Raw genomic sequence first — 18,840 nt, 5'->3', positions numbered from 1 at the left:
TTGATTGTCCCTTTAAATTGCTCCTGCCTAAATATACGTTGCTCCCTTTGTCGCTTGCATTATTTGTCAGGATGTCTCCTAATGACGATTAGACACTCTGATGCTGGGAGACATAATTCTTTTAATATTTTCTATAATAAACTCTAGTACCTACAGCATGAGAGAGACATTCAATATTTTTAAAGTGCAACCATTTGGTTAGCTTTTAGGTCCCTCCATAATAAGCAATGTTTCTTTATGAGCAGTATTGTGGTCTTCTATTGTGGCCATGACTATTATCACGCAGACAACACTAACTTAAATGTGCTCTCTTAAGGTAATGCAGCACCTCATACCTCTTGAAAGTTATTGCCTGTTTATTTATTCACTACTGTTATGTAAGCTTTCATATCATCCACTTAGATAATATTGCTCTTACAAATCTTTTCTTTTCACTAATGAAAAGTCTCTGATCTCAATAATGCTAAATATTTAAACCAGGAGGCTAGCACCTAATGATTGTGGCTCAAAGTTTTCATTTAATAGGTACTTATTGCTGCTTTTACTTGTTAACTAATCACACCTCATATAGTCCCTTCCTTAAAGGGACACTGAACCCAAATTTTTTCTATCGTGATTCAGATTGAGCATGAAATTTTAAGCAACTTTCTAATTTACTCCTATTATCAAATTCTTTTCATTCTCTTGGTATCTTTATTTGAAATGCAAGAATGTAAGTTTAGATGCCGTCCCATTTTTGGTGAACACACTGTGTTGTTCTTGCTGATTGGTGGGTAAATTCACCTACCAATAAACAAGTGCTTTCCATGGTTCTCAATCAAAAAAATAGCTCAGATGCCTACCTTTTCAAATAAAGAGAGCAAGAGAACGAAGAAAAATTGATAATAGGAGTAAATTAGAAAGTTGTTTAAAATTGCATGCTCTATCTGAATCATGAAAGAAAAAATTTGGGTTCAATGTCCCTTTAAGCTATATGTTATGTACCAGAACTGTTATATAGGGCATTTTATCCACTTTATAGTCTTGTCGGGCTTCTACACTTCACTAAGTTCCTAATATACACTCTGATTTATACACACACTTACGGTTACTTGTGGGCTTATTGCACAAAATGTTTATTGCCCAATGCTCCCACTTTTGTTACAGATCTAGGTTTAAAAATGTATTACCACCTCCCAATTTTCTCTGACAATATGCATGAAGTGCCATCTTACACTAGTGATATTCATCATTGTACATAAATCTCTAATTAATAGTTTGATAAACATTCACGTCTTTATACTACCATACCTTCTAAAGTTCATAAGTGTCATATACATAGAATCCTCATACTAACAAGGGCCCAAGAGTGGCCTAATGTTTCATACCCCCTGTAACCCCCATTTTGTTCTAGTTATACAGTAGGAGGTCCAAGAGTGGTCTCTTTTTTTTCTAGTTGGGGATGCTTTTTCCTCGTAGTAGAATGTTATTAGGGGAGCAAGCTACTTCAGAAAATATCAACCTCAATAATTTTGAAAATTATCATTGTGACCATCAGGTCCCAAAGTAACAGCCTCACAGTTCAATTACCCTTACAATGCTGATTTGGACTTCCCTGTATCCTTAGTATATTTGTCCATGCACAAGTGAATGTACTGTTATACTGTGTAATATTATTTACTATGCCTGTAAAGCTTAATTTGGTTTTCTATGATTACCTTCTCAATGACTATTTGAGTTTGTGACTATGGACTCACCTCCTGATGGACAGGTATTGAACCTATCAGGAAAACTTTGTACCGTTTACTGATTTCACACCCGTTGTTTTTCTTATTGTTTTCTTTGAATTTCAATGTAACTAATGTGCAGATTTCAATAAAGCTTTTGAAAACCAAAAAAAAAATATGAATAATAATAATAGAAAATGGTTTAGAGTCCTCATCCAAAAAATAAAGACTCAGTGACCCAAAAAAATAATAATCATATCCTCCGTTTTACCCAGCAAAATACCTTCATTGACCTTTACCTGTACATTGTAAGATAAAACAATACTGCAGTAAATTGAATATGTAACAGTCTGTTATAATAATAATATGATCAATAGCAAAGAAATAGTCTATCTAAGTCTATGTGGATGTCTATCTAGGGCCAGTAATTTCCAGTGTTTCATTAATGAATGGCTAATATAGACACACACTCTCATATATACACACACTTTCATATACACACAAACACGCACTCTCATATATACACGCACTCTCATATATACACACACTTTCAAATATACACACGCACTCTCTCATATATACACACGCACTCTCATATACACACACAATCTCATATACACACACGCACTCTCTCATATACACACACAATCTCTCTAATATACACACACACACTCTCATATATACACACACACACTCTCTCATATACACATACACAATCTCTCTCATATACACACACACACACTCTATCATATACACACTCTCTCTCATACACACACACACTCTCTCATATACACACACATGCATACTCTCTTGGGCTCCGATGATCAAACGAACTTGTCAGAATATTCCAAGCTCCCGACATAGCTGCATCACTGAGAGGAGTTTACTATACACGCCATTGGTCGGCGTATGATTAAGATAGAGCATGCAATTTTAAGCAACTTTCTTATTTACTCCTATTATCAATTTTTCTTAGTTCCTGTATGGGGTTGATTGGATGATTATTGTTAGTATGTTGTAGGCTTTAATCTCCTAACCATCCCTAATACCTGTACAGGGGTTGATTGGGTGATTAATGTCAGTACTTTGTAGGCTTTAATCTTCTAACCACCCCCATACCTGTATGGGGGTTGATTGGGTGATTAATGTTATTATCTTCTAACCACCCCCATACCTGTATGGGGGTTGATTGGGTGATTATTGAGGTTTACCATTTATTAGGCCGTAATCAACTAACCACCCCTCAACCCCCTCATGAATGAGGGTTGATTAGGTGATTAGGTTAGGGCAGCTTAGGGGTTAATAGTGCATTTATCTACAATTTTTACAATATTATGCATTCTTACGTATGATGCATATTCTTTTAACTTTTGTATATAAATTAATATGTATTTATTTTTTCTTGTGTTTTTATTTTAAATATAAATATATATTTTAAAATTTATATTCATGCTACAAAAGGCACAATTGTTTTATTGCATAACAGGCATGCAATTATATGATACTATATATATAATGCAACTGTCTTTTATAACAAATATCTATTTTAAAAATATTTTATTTACAATAATTAATAAATCAAGCAAGAATATCTACATTTTAATTTATATACCCAATACTTAAACTAATATTAATTATAGATGACCATGCATTTTATTTAAAAGATTGTAGATATAATGTTGTCAGGCCTTGCATTCATATTCAATATTTAACAGTTATGCATGTATAATGCATAACGGTTTAAGTATTGCATATGAATTAAAATGTGTTTCTGTAAGATTGTTCTGTTTATTAGTGATAACATAGATATATATGTTAATATATATGTTATAGTAGTTAGTATTATTAAATTATATATTTACATAACAGACATGCAGTTATGTATATATATATATATATATATATATATTTATTATACTATCTTTAATTATAAATAATAAAAAACACAACAAGCAACATTAATTATATTTGAATCTATATACAAATATTTAAACATTCTGCATTGTACATAACAATGCATCATTTAAATATTGAATATTTATGTTTTGGGCCTTAGCTTCTACTGTTAGTTTTAGGTTATTGCGGATTAGGGCTCAATGATTAAATAATATGCATAGTCATGTACAATGCATATTGTTTAAAGTATTGTAAATATATTTAAATTGATTTAATGTATACTTAATAGTATTTAAAACAAAAACATATTTTAAAATATATATTTATGCTTTAAATAATAGCAAGCAAATATTAAATCCCTTTTCAGATATATCCAATACTTTAAATAATCTACATTGTACATGACAATGCATATTTTGTTATGGAGATGAGGTGAACGCCAGAGGACCAGAAAAACCTCCTTGGCATATCCAGCCTCCTGGAACTCAGTGCCGGGCAGGATTTAAGCCCCGGACCACCACTAATTCCGGTCCGGCACTAAGTTCCAAGAGGCCATATAGGCCAAGGAGGTTTTGCTGGTTCTCTGTTGGTTGGCCGCCGCCGGTGGCCCAGGGCTCAATTCGGGTACAGCACTGAGTTCCAGGAGCCCGAAAAGGCTAAGGAGGTTTTGTCGGTCCTTCGACAGTCGTCCATCAGCGTTTTAATGCATCTCTTTGACACATTACTTAAACATTGATGATAACTTAAGCGACATAGCTTCATAGTTATAATAAGGAGGTTTATTACTTATAGTATAGTTTATTATAGTTAGTTATTTTTTGACAGTAGGCAGTTAGATGGGCGTTACAGGGGAGTGTAGTTTACACATTACGTCAGTGTAGGCGGTATTAGGGACTTAGCTGGGCTTTATGGGGTTGTGTAGATTAGGAATGTTTTCTATTCCTGAATATTTTCTAGGTTAATTATGCAATTGATGTGTGCTTTGTACAGCAGAAAAGAAAATGTTATAATATTACAAAGTATTACACTTTCTGTGGAGTAACACATATATATATATATATATATATATATATATATATACACCAGAAAAAGTGAATGAAATTCTTTCCATTGCAGAGACCATTCTTATAAAGAATACACACACATATACAGTACATATATATATATATGCGCATAGACACACACTCGCAGTGTGCTTAGAGGGATAAGGCTACACCTCACTGGTATTTCATAGCTGGACCATTCTTGTTAAGCAGGATCACGCTGATATACTGCAGGAAAGTTCTCCTCTGTGAATATATATACACACACACATATATATATATATATATATATATATATATATATATATACACACTTCAAAAAAAGAAGAAGAGGCACTCACAGGACTTAATGTACATTATTTTTATTAGTAATTTGTGCAGTAAATATGAAACAGTCTTAACAAAAGGTCCCTGTGAGGACCGAAACATTGACTGAACCTTTGTTGATGAATCACTAATAAAAATAACGTACATTAAGTCCTGTGAGTGCGTCTTCTTTTTTTGAAGTTTCTACCTATCTACCAAAGAGAGCACCCAGACAATTCACCAGTACAGTGAGTGCTTGGAACCCAGAACTACATATATATATATATATATATATATATATATATATATATATATATATATATATATATATATATATATATATATACACTTTTCTTATTATTTTTTTATTTGAAGCTGTATTAGAAGACTACCGGGAAAAACGTGTCTATAAATGGTTGTTGAAACCTGAGGAAAGACAGAGGTTGAGAGAGTATCGCCCTAGGCGGTATAGAGCTAGGAGACCCCAGAATTTAACTACTGTGGACTCCTCAGGATCGGGTACTGACTCTGATAACACTCAGGGCATCCAGACAAACAGTGCTGCATATGAAGAGAGAGGGGTGATAACCCGTTCAAAAAACGGGGGAGGTGTCCGCACCCGCGGAGAAGTCAGTATAAGAGGCAGACCATCGCGCCAGAGGAGAAGATGAAAGGAGACAGCATAGTGATTAACATCAGTAGTAGGGTTTTGACACTGGATGAGGAGAAGCTGTTACAAAAAGGTTTTTCATATGTGCCAACAGACCTTACAGATGAATTTGACTTGCATATAGATATATTGCATTTCCAAAGGACACTCAAGCTGCATGAATACTTTGGACCCACTAGTGGGGATTCTTGTCAATTCAAAAGAAAGAGCACATTTGACCCAAATAGCCAGAGCAGCACCATTAAGACTTTCACTAATAAGCTTGAAAAAGACTTTAAGGATTCAATACATACCCAACAACAGGAAGTACGGTTTAATTTAACCAGAAGTGAGAGGGAGGCACTAAAGGGTTTAACTAAAGATGAATCGATTGTCATAAGAAGGGCTGACAAGGGTGGTGCTGTGGTCGTTCTGGACTATGAATATTATCGGAAAGAAATATTAAACCAGCTCAATGAAAAAGATACCTATAGGACACTACCCAGCAACCCTACTACTAAGTTCAAGGAACGGATTGATGACCTATTAAAAGAGGCATTTGATATGGAGTGGATTGATAAACATACATTTGAATTCCTTACTAAGGATTATCCGAAGGTTCCCATTTTTTACACACTTCCCAAGATCCATAAGAATCCAAGTGAACCACCGGGACGACCAATAGTTGCTGCAACAGACTCACTCCTTCAACCACTGGCAGTATACGTGGATAGTATACTACAACCAATAGTGCAACACATGTCGAGTTACCTGAAGGACTCAAGCGATGTCATTAAATTGCTGAAAAATATAGGACCAGTGAGGGATGAGGATATACTTGTGACATTGGACGTTACAAGTCTTTATACGGTCATCCCACATGGGGAAGGTATAGAGTCCATTAAGAGACATCTTCTGAAATACCCCTATGTGGGACCCCCAATTGGGTTCATAATCGAGCTTTTGGAAAGCTGTCTTAAAATGAATTTCTTCCGCTTCGAGCGAACATATTATTTACAGTTGACAGGAACAGCGATGGGGTCGAATGTGGCCCCATCATATGCGAACCTTTTTATGGATGAATTTGAGAGCAATAACAACCATATCTTCAGAAATTCTAATGTCTTAACTTACAGAAGATATATAGATGACCTCTTCGTTATATGGAGGGGAGACGCTGAATTGCTTCAGGAGTGGTTTGATGCGTTGAACCTAGTACATCGATCCTTAAAGTTCAAGATGAGCTGGAACAGGGAAACCATAGAGTTTCTGGATCTGAGGATATATAAAGAGGATGGTATCTTGCAGACCACTCTATACAAGAAGCCAACAGACAGAAACTCATTGCTTGAAGCATCTAGCTGTCATCCACCTGCGCTTAAAAAGGCATTCCCTAAATCGCAATTTATGTGGGTTAAAAGAAATAACACTCGGGAGGAGAATGCCAGCGTTCAGCTCAAGGAGATGAAATGGAATTTCATCGAGAGAGGTTATAAGAAGAAGGCCCTTAATGAGCAGTTACAATCAATACAGAGGATGAGTACTAGTCGTAGGAATGTTGACAGTAAGAAAAGGCTGACATTTACAACTACCCATGCAGCGGATAAGAACGGATTTAATGGGATCTTGAGACGATGATGCACTCCCCTTTAAGGATATGATGGCATCGAGAATAGGGTACAAAAAAGGTAAATCCCTTAATGACAATCTGCAATTGACGGACCCTACACACTGTTATTCTAAAAACTGGCTAAGCAGACAGGCACTGAAACCAGGATGTTTTAAGTGTAGCGGTTGTACCACCTGCAATGGGATGTCAGCAGGGAAATACTTTAACCACCCAAGGTATAATAAGAAATATTTTCATAAACACAGGGTGACCTGCACGACCCCTTATATAGTGTATATGCTCCACTGTCCTTGCAGCCTATTCTATGTAGGTAAGACCTGTGACAACCTGAGGGTTAGGATGGCTAACCATAGGAGCGCCATTAGACAAGCCATCAAAAATGGAGAGTCAAATCAACCAGTGGCTAGGCACTTCCAACAACAAGGGCATAGTGTGGCTGACCTGTGATACACGATAATTGATCATATTCCTGAGATGAGCAGAGGTGGCGACAGGAACAGATTGTTACTCCAAAGAGAGACAAGGTGGACCTACGAGCTGGACACTATAATCCCTAAAGGACTGAACACTAAACTTGAGTGGCATAGTTTCCTATAATCTCTGCATGAGATAGTTATACCCAGTATCTTTTATCTGTATTTTATGTTTATTTGGTGGTGAGTTGTCTTTTTATGATTTTTTTATTTTTGACTTTGTTCTTTGTGTGTCCTTTTTGTGGTTGTCTTTCGTTGGTTTATTTTTTTTTTATTGCTTTTTTTTTTTTTTTTTTTATGTTTTTAGTCTGGTTTATGCGATGTCTTTCATGGTGTTTTATTTTTCGTTGATATTTTTTATTTTTTACTTTGTTCTTTGTGTGTCCTTTTTTGTGGCTGTCTTTCGTTGTTGTTTTTTTTTTGGGGGGGGGGTTTATTGTTTTTTGTGGTTTGTTTATTTTATGTTTTTAGTCTGGTTTATGATTTGTTGTATTGTCAGGTAGTTTTCTGTTTGTTTTGTTACATGTATGATGCTGGGATGAGTTAAGGCTGTGGGACTGAGGTTTGGCATGACAAAGAGATTTCATGTCATCCTTTGATGCAGGACAGCCGAGATTAGCAATCCTTTGAGTGCCGTATGTATCTGTTTCTAGAAATTAGAATACTGGACTTAGGAAATGTGTGGATGTTTTCGGTATATTATGGAGGTTATATCCTGTACATATTAGTCCTGAGTTAGTAATGCAGTTTAGTATACAAAGTACTGTAGAAATTGCTGTGCTCGAGACATATATTATTGTATTTAGTTACCTTATTAGCGCTAATAGGTGTAATATTGCAGCAATTCAATTGTTTTTAAATAAGTTAGTTTTACACGTTCATTATTAGTTGTGGTGAAAGGTGTTCACTTAAGGTTGTTTGTTGTTGGTTGCTAAGATACGGGCACTGTCTGATGATGCGTGCTAAGTGTTGTGCAACACCTGCACCAGGTGATTATGGTGAAGGGGTATTTAAGGCTGTGTATAGCATTGATTCTTGTTGTCAGTTTGAAAACGGAGGTAAAACCGCGAAACGTTACTTCATAAGGAATAAAACTTTATCCTTATTAAACCTGGCGAGTGCCTTCCTTTTTGCGATATATATATATATATATATATATATATATATATACACACATACATTGATATCCCATTTTCTTCAGAGATATGGCACGCTCTCAAGATATCCCTCAGATACAAAATCATCCCTTAGGGAAGGAGGCCCAGTCTGCCATAGGAATCACTTAGCTGTAAAGTCTCAGATGCTAAGTATGTCCAGGAAGCAAACAAAAAGTATGTGTTAGAGAGCAGTGTTCCTTCAATAACAAGTAATAAGGTCTGCCTCAGTAATAAGGTAGACAACAAGCTATCCCTTAGATGCTGGAACTAATCAATACAAGGATTGAGAAGATGTAGCCATTAAGCACAATATATCTCAAATAATAAAGTACTAAAACCGACACATAGGTGATTTAATATGAGTTTTAGATGTAATATCCCAAGTTATCCCTCAGACAGAATGACACAGTCTCTCTCTGTTTAGTACAACATTCCCTCCTCTGCTGCTCGCTATAGTTTAATAGTTCAGGTGAGGATTTATCTCCCTGTCTGTCAATAAAATGGCAGTATCACAAAGGTCTCCCTGACACATCAGATTGTAATAGAAGTCTGCAAGAGAAGGAAGGTAGGAGAACCGCGTTACCTCTGTATGAGTAGAAGAAAGTAACATTTCCTATAGTGTTATCTGTAATTACATTATTGGCCAGATGACCACAGACACATTGGGATGTATAATGTTATCGAAATGAACAACCACACAGAGCAGCTTGTGACATCTCCAAATGTGAAAAAGCAGATTAACACAAGATCAGTGCGAGTCATTTATCCTAGTTCGGTAATTGGTCAGACAGAGCTGGAGGATGACCTGGTACTGAGAACATACAAGGACAAAGAAAGATGCGTCTGTCTGATAAACTATACTGTAATCAGGACCAAAAAGAAGCAAGGGATAAAGCAAGAAAAGATTGTGTATCCCTCTCCTTTTATTAAGATTTAACAGTCAAGAATAAATACAATAATCTGATTACAAGATCTAAATTTCCTAGATATATTAGTGATATTAAGGATTGTGCTGCAGTAAACCAAATTCTAATTAGTCAGAATCTCAGAAGAGCAATTAAGTGAAACACTTTTGATACCAACATTACAAAATATTGTCATATTTCCCAAGGGATGTAAAGTAGAACATTAAAGGGACATTAAACACTATGAGATGGCAATATAAAATGATAAATTGCTTATATATATATATATATATATATATATATATATATATATAAAAAAGTCTGCAATATACTTTCATTATTTATTTTGTCCCCCTTTTCTTTAATTCAATTTTTAAAGTGTAAGCATTTCAGTTCCTCTTAGAAATGGAAGTGCAGAACACTTTTATATTCCACACAGCCATTGGCCGCACACTCTAGTGGCCTATTTAGAATTGTCCCTAATTAGTCACAGCAGAGAAAGTAACCTAAGTTACAACATGGCAGTTCCACTGTTTCATAGACATTAAAATTTATTTTGTCACTATTTAAACAACTAATAAAACTTTTTAAAAAAATGCATCTACGTGTTATTCTCAGACTAATCTTTTCTTTGAATGATTAATTCTTCTAGCATTGTCCCTTTAAAGATAAATGACATAATTCTAAAGCTATTTATTTTCAGCAATAGGTCAAATGAGAGGAATAAAAAAAAATGTGATCTTTTGGTGACATGTTGAGTTTACCTTTTCTGCAATCATAAACTCAAAGCGCAGAAACTCCCTGGTACATATTGCTCCTAGCAGGAAAACGAACACTATGTAAAGAAACCACCTAAGAAACAGCAAGGAGAGTGTATAAAAAAAAATCAAAATATTGTCAGTGCAAACAAATCATATTTACAGTGATCTACTAAACAAACATCTGCAGACTTTTTTAAGAAAGAGATGTGATCTAAACATTTTTCAATCATGTGATCTGGCATTGCAGTGTTCAAGAAAGCATTGCATCTACTTAGTCTCAAAATTTGTTTAGAAAGTGACTGTTTTGCAAAACCAACACTAGCAATTTAATTTATCTGGACAGTGTAGCTGAACAAAATTAAATTGTTAAAGGTACAGTGAACTGTAAAATTGGTTTCCCCTTAGTGTGCTTCTATTGACTTGTTATACCAGCTGCTGATTGTATGAGAAATTGCGGTTAGGTTTATTTTTATATATATATAAAATAGCTGTTTTAGCGCTTTGAAACTATAACCCATTAAAATGGAGTGAGTTTGCAGGGAGATCAGGTCTCAGCTCTATATAATAAAAAAAGTCTTCTTTATGTTATTACTGACAGAGATAAGAATTGAAAATTAACATTTTAGTGTTTCTATCCCACCCCCCACCAGGAGTGTATTTTTCTTCTGTTCTGCACCCATTACTGTAGTACTGAAATATTCTTAATAGATGGTGGTTTTAGCAGGCAAAAAATGCCATTTCAAATGACAATATAAAGGTTAATCAACAATTTGTACATTTATTAATACACTCCAGCAGGTCAAATTGATCATTGGGAACATATTAAAAAGAGGAAAACATTTTACTGTACACTGTCCCTTTAATTAAAAGAAAAGAAGGAAAAAAAATCTTCCACCCCCGCAAAAACTTACGAAATGGCAATAGCAGCCAACGACCCCACCGGAATGTTACTGGCCGGCTTTTCTAGGTCTCCACTCATATTAAACCCAGCCATTACTCCTAAGGATCAGAGAAACAATAGCTGTAAGTGTGACAGTTACATTTGTGCAGAGCAGTGTATTATACAAAAACATATATGGGAAGTTCTGTGACCATAAACAGACACAATACTGACAGACAACGGTCTTTATTTAAGGCATCGGAACTCTCAGACCACACTATGTATTTCGCTTATGTATAATTGGTATATTTAATTACTTATATATACAGAGCTGTATTTTGGCCTAGGGCAGCATGGTTTTGGGACGGATTTGTTGTGATGATTGATGTTTACCCACTCCTATGCTCTCCAATTTTTTTTTTTACAAATCTATCACTCCTGATTATCTAGAATGGGAGCAAGGATCTCCATGGTCTCCAATTGTGAGAAATAGATTAGGTACAGTAACTATGAACTAAAATGATTGGGGGTTCAGGAGCAGATTTCCCTGTGCCTAGGGCAGCACAAAAACACACTACTTAGGGACATAAAACTCAAAAAATGTCTTTCATGATTCAGATAGAGAATGCAATTTATAACAACTTTATAATTTACTTCTGATATCCCTTTTTATTTGTTCTCTTGTTAGCTTTTGTTGAAAAGCAGGAATGTAAGCTCAGGAACGTACATGTGTCCGGAGCACTATACAGTTTTGCAAGAATGTTCTACATTTGCAAGAGCACTAGGTGGCAGCATTATTTCCTGCCATATACTGCTCCAGAAACCCACCTACGTATCTCTTCAACAATGAATACTATGAGAACAAAGCAAATGTGATAATAGAAACCCATTGAAAACTTTTTTAAATGATATGCTCTGTCTGAATCACAAAAGAAAATGTTTGGGTTTCATGCCCCTTTAAATGCTCACGTGCAGTAACACGATTAGCCTTATAGCTGTGCACCCTGTATAAATAATTCTTTTCACCGTACCTATATTTCCAGACCACACACACACGTGCAGTAATATTTCTCAACATCTATAAACTGTACTTTGAATCATAAACGCCTGATACAATCTATATTCTATAAACACAATCTTAATGTAGCTTTCTTTCTCTAGCAGCTTTCAACCGCTAATCCTGTTTCCTAATCCAATGTTTTGTCACCATGGCAACCTGTCTAAGCAGTCTTAATTCTTCCCCAGCTTCCAGTATGCTCTCCTCCATGTGATGCAGATTATTCTAAAATCCAGGTCTGTCAATTGATAAATTACTTATTGATCGCATTTTCAGATTTGAAATTAGAAAGCAACAAGTTTAATCCGTGCATGTCAAATAAACTATTCCTCAGTTAGTAACCACATCATTTATGAAACATTCAAGATCTCATGATATACACCTTCCATCTTTCCTATCCCCTTGTTTTCCAATCTTAGCACAATCTTTCTCTCTGCCCCTATATTCTTAAATCTTTTCCTTACCCTTCTAGGTTTGCTTCATCATTACCTATTGAAACTGCCAGCCGTATAAGACGTTTCCCATGTCATGCATGCATTATTGAGAAAGAAATAATTTACTGAGTCATTCCTTAAAGGGACATTAAAGACAACATTACACTTTTCTGACTCAGCTAGAACATGAAATTAAAAAAGTATTTTATCAGCTGATAGTTGTGAAGTGATAAAGTGGATAGGAAAACAAAAACAAACTGAAATTTGTCCGAAAAAAAACTACTGCTCATTTAAAATTCAGAGTATTGTAGCATTGACTTTTGTTTTACATCCTTCTACTGAAGCAGGGGGCCAAGTTGCAAACTAATAATCATGTTAAAGCTGGAATCCCTACACTCAGCCAGCAGATATGGAGTTAACACAAAACAGCTTGTTGGAACTGATTAATCCAATGAGTGTATGTTCTGCATTTGCTAGTTTTATAGTTGGACTTGTCTAATCAAGAGAACTTTGTAAATGAATAAAAACATGATAAATGGCAGCTCACTAAATACATGATCACAACCTTTGTTTTTGAAAGATACAAAACTCGTTCTTAGATCATCTTTGCAATTTGATAACAAAAGAAGCAAACAGAATAGACCCAAGGACCTCATATGAGAGGCCCTTTGGCTCCCAATTTAGTACCTGTAGCAGCTGGGAAAAACACTCCAAACACAGTGAAGAAGGTTTCCCCAGGTGTGTAATCAGGGAACGTGTTGTTGCGCAACAGCTCTTCAGAATAACCAACAAATCCATGTTCTGCAGGTGAAAGGGAACAAAAAATGTCAAACACTGTACAACCCTCAACACCGTACAACCCTCAACACCGTCTCTTTTTCTTTACATATGACAGTCAGGGCACTGAGAAGGCCTGGTCACTGCTGTGGGATTTCGCAATGCCTGATAACTTCTCATTATAGTATAGATATTAGTCAAATATGGGGCCTTAGACCCATGAGGTTTGGAAACAAAGATTTATTTTTTCAATTTAGATATACAAACATTAGAAGAGTTGTTATGCACATTCCTGTTAATTACATGGTGTAATTTTTTTTGGCAGTAATGATTTATTTAACCCAGTGTCAATTCTTATAGAGGGCCTGATATTCAAAAGCTCATAGTGAGAAAGAAGCTGAAATGTCTGTATACACAGTGTAAACGGTGAGGCAGATTATGGGTTGCTGTCCAGTTATCCCACCCATAGATAAATGGCTCACAAGAGCCCTTGCTTAGCTTAGAGTCTAAGTACACTTTATTTTAATATGTTGTGCAAGCTGCAAAATAGTGAGGGTAACATCAGTAATAAAGGTTTTTGTACATATACAAATGGTCATAAAAAGAAAGTGCTGATTTGTTTTGCAAATTATACTTCTGTGGTGGTCTCTATTTGCAAGCTTCCCATATAGCGCGAGATCCCAAGTTGCGCGCTATTTAGTGCTTTCACTCGCGCGCAATCACTACCAGAAGTAATCTTTTAATGCATGCGGTTTAGCGTCCATATTGTAAGTTGAAAGTAAATTGTTTGCTTGCGAGCAAAAGTCGACGCGCTAACTTCAGGACTTAGGACATTGTGACTGCATTAACTTATTGCCCCCATCGACAACTTCAATGGAGCGCGCTAACTAAAGAAAAAAAAATTCGCTTATCGCTTGTGCACTAACCCGACATGCTTTAAACCAATTGCAGTAACCTGAAGGTAGTTATAAATATTTTACATTACAATGTTCTTCACATAGAAGAAAATATTCTATTTATTTATAAAAAGATATTTCTCTCTCTCTCTCTTATATATATATATATATATATAGAAAATGAGGAGATGAAAGCACTCACTGGACTTGGACAGCAATATCAAATAAAATATCCTTTATTGTGACGTTTCGGGACCAACAGCGTCCCTTCCTCTGACGCTGTTGGTCCCAAAAACGTCACAATAAAGGATATTTTATTTGATATTGCTGTCCAAGTCCAGTGAGTGCTTTCATCTCCTCATTTTCTAAATACCTGGCTACAGCACCCTGGCAAGTTGTGGTCTGTTGGTGAGAGTGCATATACCACTAACAAATTTCTATATATATATATATATATATATATATATATATATATATATATATATATATATATATATATATACACACACACACACACACATATATATATATATATATATATATAAACATACACTCACTCACACATCCATATGTATTTATTTATTTGGCAAACCAAGGTATGGAGCTAGGCCCCTTTGGGTAAATTTCATGCCACTGTTTCGCTGACAAATACGATCATATAAAAAAAATTGATAACTTCTTCATAAACTTTGTGTTCCTCACAGAAATGATTTACATACAGCTTGTGCAATTGTAACACAAATGGATGTACAAGCTTCTCTGAGGTCCGCTTTTTTCACAAGAAGCAGATAGGCATGGCTTTGCCATTGCTTTTTTATAATGCGAAGGCCGCTAATTGCAGCTGTGGACCATACTTCTGAAATTCCTGATCTCTCCCAAACAGCTTTTTCCCCTCCTACCACATATATTCTCCCTTCCATACTTTTCTGTAGCGTAGGGCCCCTCCCACTCCCTGCACCTCTGTGCTGCCCACCCGCCTCACTCCTTTCCTCCCGCACCTCCCACTGGTACTGAAGGAGATCTTTAAAGGGACATTGAACCCAAATTTTTTCTTTCATGATTCAGATAGAGCATGCAATTTTGAGCAACTTTCTAATTTAGTCCTATTATCAAATTTTCTTCATTCTCTTTGTATCTTTATTTGAAATGCAAGAATGTAAGTTTAGATGACGGCCCATTTTTGGTGAACAACCTGGGTTGTTCTTGCTGATTGGTGGATAAATTCACCCACCAATAAATAAGTGCTTCCATGGTCTGAACCAAAAAAAAAGCTTAGATGCCTTATTTTTCAAATAAAGAAAGCAAGTGAACGAAGAAAAATTGATAATAGGAGTAAATTAGAAAGTGACTTAAAATTGCATGCTTTATCTGAATCACGAAAGAATAAATTTGGGTTCAGTGTCCCTTTAAGGCTGTGACACACTGCAAGCGGAGCGGTGAGCAGCATGTAGATGCAGCTGTGCGCGCTCAGTGTGTCCTGCATTTTCATCTCTGAGCACTCTGCTGCGTCAGGTCACGTTTCTGAGCGCTCAGAGATGAAATAATTGAACTTCAGAAGCGATGTGGTGCGAAGCAGCGTGTAACAGCCTTTAGAGACAGAGACACAAACTGAGTCACTGTCTGTAACTATATGACAATCGGCACCCATTTGGTAAAAGGAGCAGCTCAGGAACAGCAGTTTTGGCTGTCAAATTACAGCCAAGACTGCTGGAGTTTCCTGAAGCTGTGATGTATATATATGATGGGCTGCATACCACATGATATATAAATATGTCATTTTGTGTTAAGGGGCTAAAATACATAGAACATACACCGTAAAAAAAAAAAACATTATTAAAATATTACAATTGAATAAAAATTATTTTTCATGTTTTCGGGTATTTCAGTGAAAAGGGCTCCAAAGTATATATACATATGTATATACATATATACAAATATAAACATAAATACAAATGTATACACATATATACATATGTATACAGTATATACATACATATACATGTATGTAGGTATACACACACATTATAGCCCTTTCCATTCAAATACCTTGTCACATACCATATACCTTTTAACCCTAATAACTGTTTTATATATATTTATATGAATTATTTTTACTAGGTAGTGTATATATGAGTGTAACATTTTATTGTAATGTATTTATGTTGTGTTTGGTGCAACTTTTTATTTAGCCCTAATCCTTTAAGTGAGGAATTCAGTTTGCACTTGTCTAGCCCATAACTATTTATGTATAATTAATATCTAGCAATCAGTATCTTTCATGATTCATATAGAGCATGAATTTGTAAACATCTTTGCAATTTAGTTCTATTTTCAATTGTGCTTCTTTCTCTTGGTATCATTTGTTAAAGAAGCAGCAATGCACTAGGGGAAGCTAGCGGAACACATTGGTAAGTCAATCACAAGAGGCATATATATGCAGCCACCAATCAGTAGCTAGCTCCCAGCACCTGGGCCTACCTAGGTATGCTTTCCAACAAAGAAAACCAAGAAAAAAGCAAATTAGACAAAATAAGTAAATTGGAAGTTGTTTAAAATTGCATGCTCTGTCAAAATCATAAAAGAAAAATGTTGGGTTTCGTGTCCCTTTAAGTCTTTTGTCAGTATTAAGACAAAATGTAGGTAGCAGAACTTTGAGAAGTGACAAATCTGAACAACATGAATGTTATGCGTTTAATTTGTTTGGGTAAAATGAAAAAGGTCCTTCATATTCTGTGTAAATCTGCCCTTCCAGACAGTGATCACTGTGCCAATAAAATCTACACACAAAGTGCAGCGTTCAGGAGTCCCAGGACCTAATCTCTTCCTTTTAATCCTGTGCTGCCCACAGCTTCCACACACAGAGAATGAAATTCCTGTTTATTTAACAAATGTGGAAACATGCAGCCCACTTCCTCCCTCACTACCAGGGGCCAGACGCCCCTTTCACACAATGAGGTGCTGGCAGGATGATGGATGGGTACTCTGGGTGCTAAACTTGATAACAATGAGGGAGAGATCTCAGACACACATGAAAGCAACACACAAAAATAACCAACCTTCCCTTTATCTGGAAACAAGGCTGGTGCGAATGATGAAAGACAATCTGAGATCACTACATAGGTTGCCCATTTTGGGCCAGTGCAATTGTTTTTTCCTGGATTAGAAACACTTCACCCCCTATCAGCAATACCTGAAATTAACTTAACTTTGTATTTTAGCTAAAGCCCTAGGAACTATATATTCACATTTGTGAAGCACATTAAATGTTTGTTTGTTTTTTTACAAAATTACAAACAACAAAAATGTAGTCACTGTTATTTAGAGCAGAGGAAAATAGTCACATACCTAATGCAGTAAAGTTTAGTTTCAAAACTGGAGCAACAGGATAGATGTAATATGGGGGCTTCACGGAGATGTAAGATAAGAAGTATGTATGACCAATTAAAGGGACATTGAACTCAAAATGAGATAAACATACACAAGTGGGTTTTCAAAGGGTAAGTCTGTGGACTGTAAAACTATACAAATAACAGTTTTGTATGCATACATTTTACAATGCAGTGCTCAATGTCTATTTAAAGAAAGGAGTTGAGCCATAACACACTGTGGAGGTTGATACTGGAATGAACCCAACATCCTTGTGTACATCTATAAACCCCCTTCCTATCCTGTGCATGCTTGCCCCTCTCCAAGAGAGCTGTCCTTATCAGCCAGTGAGTAAAGTGTCACTTGTCCTGTGCTTTGCATTATTATCGCACATGAGGAGCTTTGTCCTGGTTTTGTACATATGAATCCTGGGAAAATTCAAACTCTGCCTTAGAAAGTAATACCTAACCCCTGAATAACCATACCATTCCCTGGCACACACAGCTCCTCCCCTGAATTGTTCAGACAGCACCAGTGCCAGCTGCTATTGGACAGCCCTGGGCAGAATCTGAGCTGTTCTGGGTCAAACTCTGAGCTGGACCTCCCAGTCCCAGGTCAGTGATCAATGTCAGGAGGTATCCAGACATGAAATCTCTAGTAGTCTCAATATAAATTTAACCAGCTTTAGCTTAAAAATATTTTTTTATTGAAAAGGTTAACATCTAACTGCATGACCGATTCTGCTAAACTGAAGTGGTTACCAAGAGCATATAGAAGAGATTGTGCCATAATTAAGAGGGCACCTGAAAATGTCCCATCCTGTAAAGAGCTGTCAGTAAGTAGTCAGTAATTGCTAGAGAACTGGCAACAGCAGGCCCGTCAGTGATTACAAAGGTTGCCATCA

At 36.0% G+C, this 18,840-nt stretch overlaps 1 protein-coding gene across 1 annotated transcript in view; it reads right to left on the bottom strand.

Moving 5' to 3' along the window:
• Nucleotides 1-18,840, bottom strand: part of SLC12A8 (solute carrier family 12 member 8) — a 187,107-nt gene that overhangs the window by 79,668 nt on the left and 88,599 nt on the right. Inside the window, exons 6-8 of the mRNA XM_053689789.1 lie at nucleotides 13,585-13,698; nucleotides 11,438-11,525; nucleotides 10,530-10,617 (exon numbers count right to left, since the gene is read on the bottom strand). Coding sequence (XP_053545764.1) covers nucleotides 10,530-10,617; nucleotides 11,438-11,525; nucleotides 13,585-13,698 — 290 coding nt within the window. The remainder of the gene's footprint in view (nucleotides 1-10,529; nucleotides 10,618-11,437; nucleotides 11,526-13,584; nucleotides 13,699-18,840) is intronic.

The sequence above is a fragment of the Bombina bombina genome, chromosome 1, assembly GCF_027579735.1.
Source record: "Bombina bombina isolate aBomBom1 chromosome 1, aBomBom1.pri, whole genome shotgun sequence".
NCBI classification, from domain to species: Eukaryota; Metazoa; Chordata; class Amphibia; order Anura; family Bombinatoridae; genus Bombina; species Bombina bombina.
The sequence above is the reverse complement of the archived record's forward strand: the minus strand, read 5'-3'. Positions and strand labels throughout refer to the sequence as shown.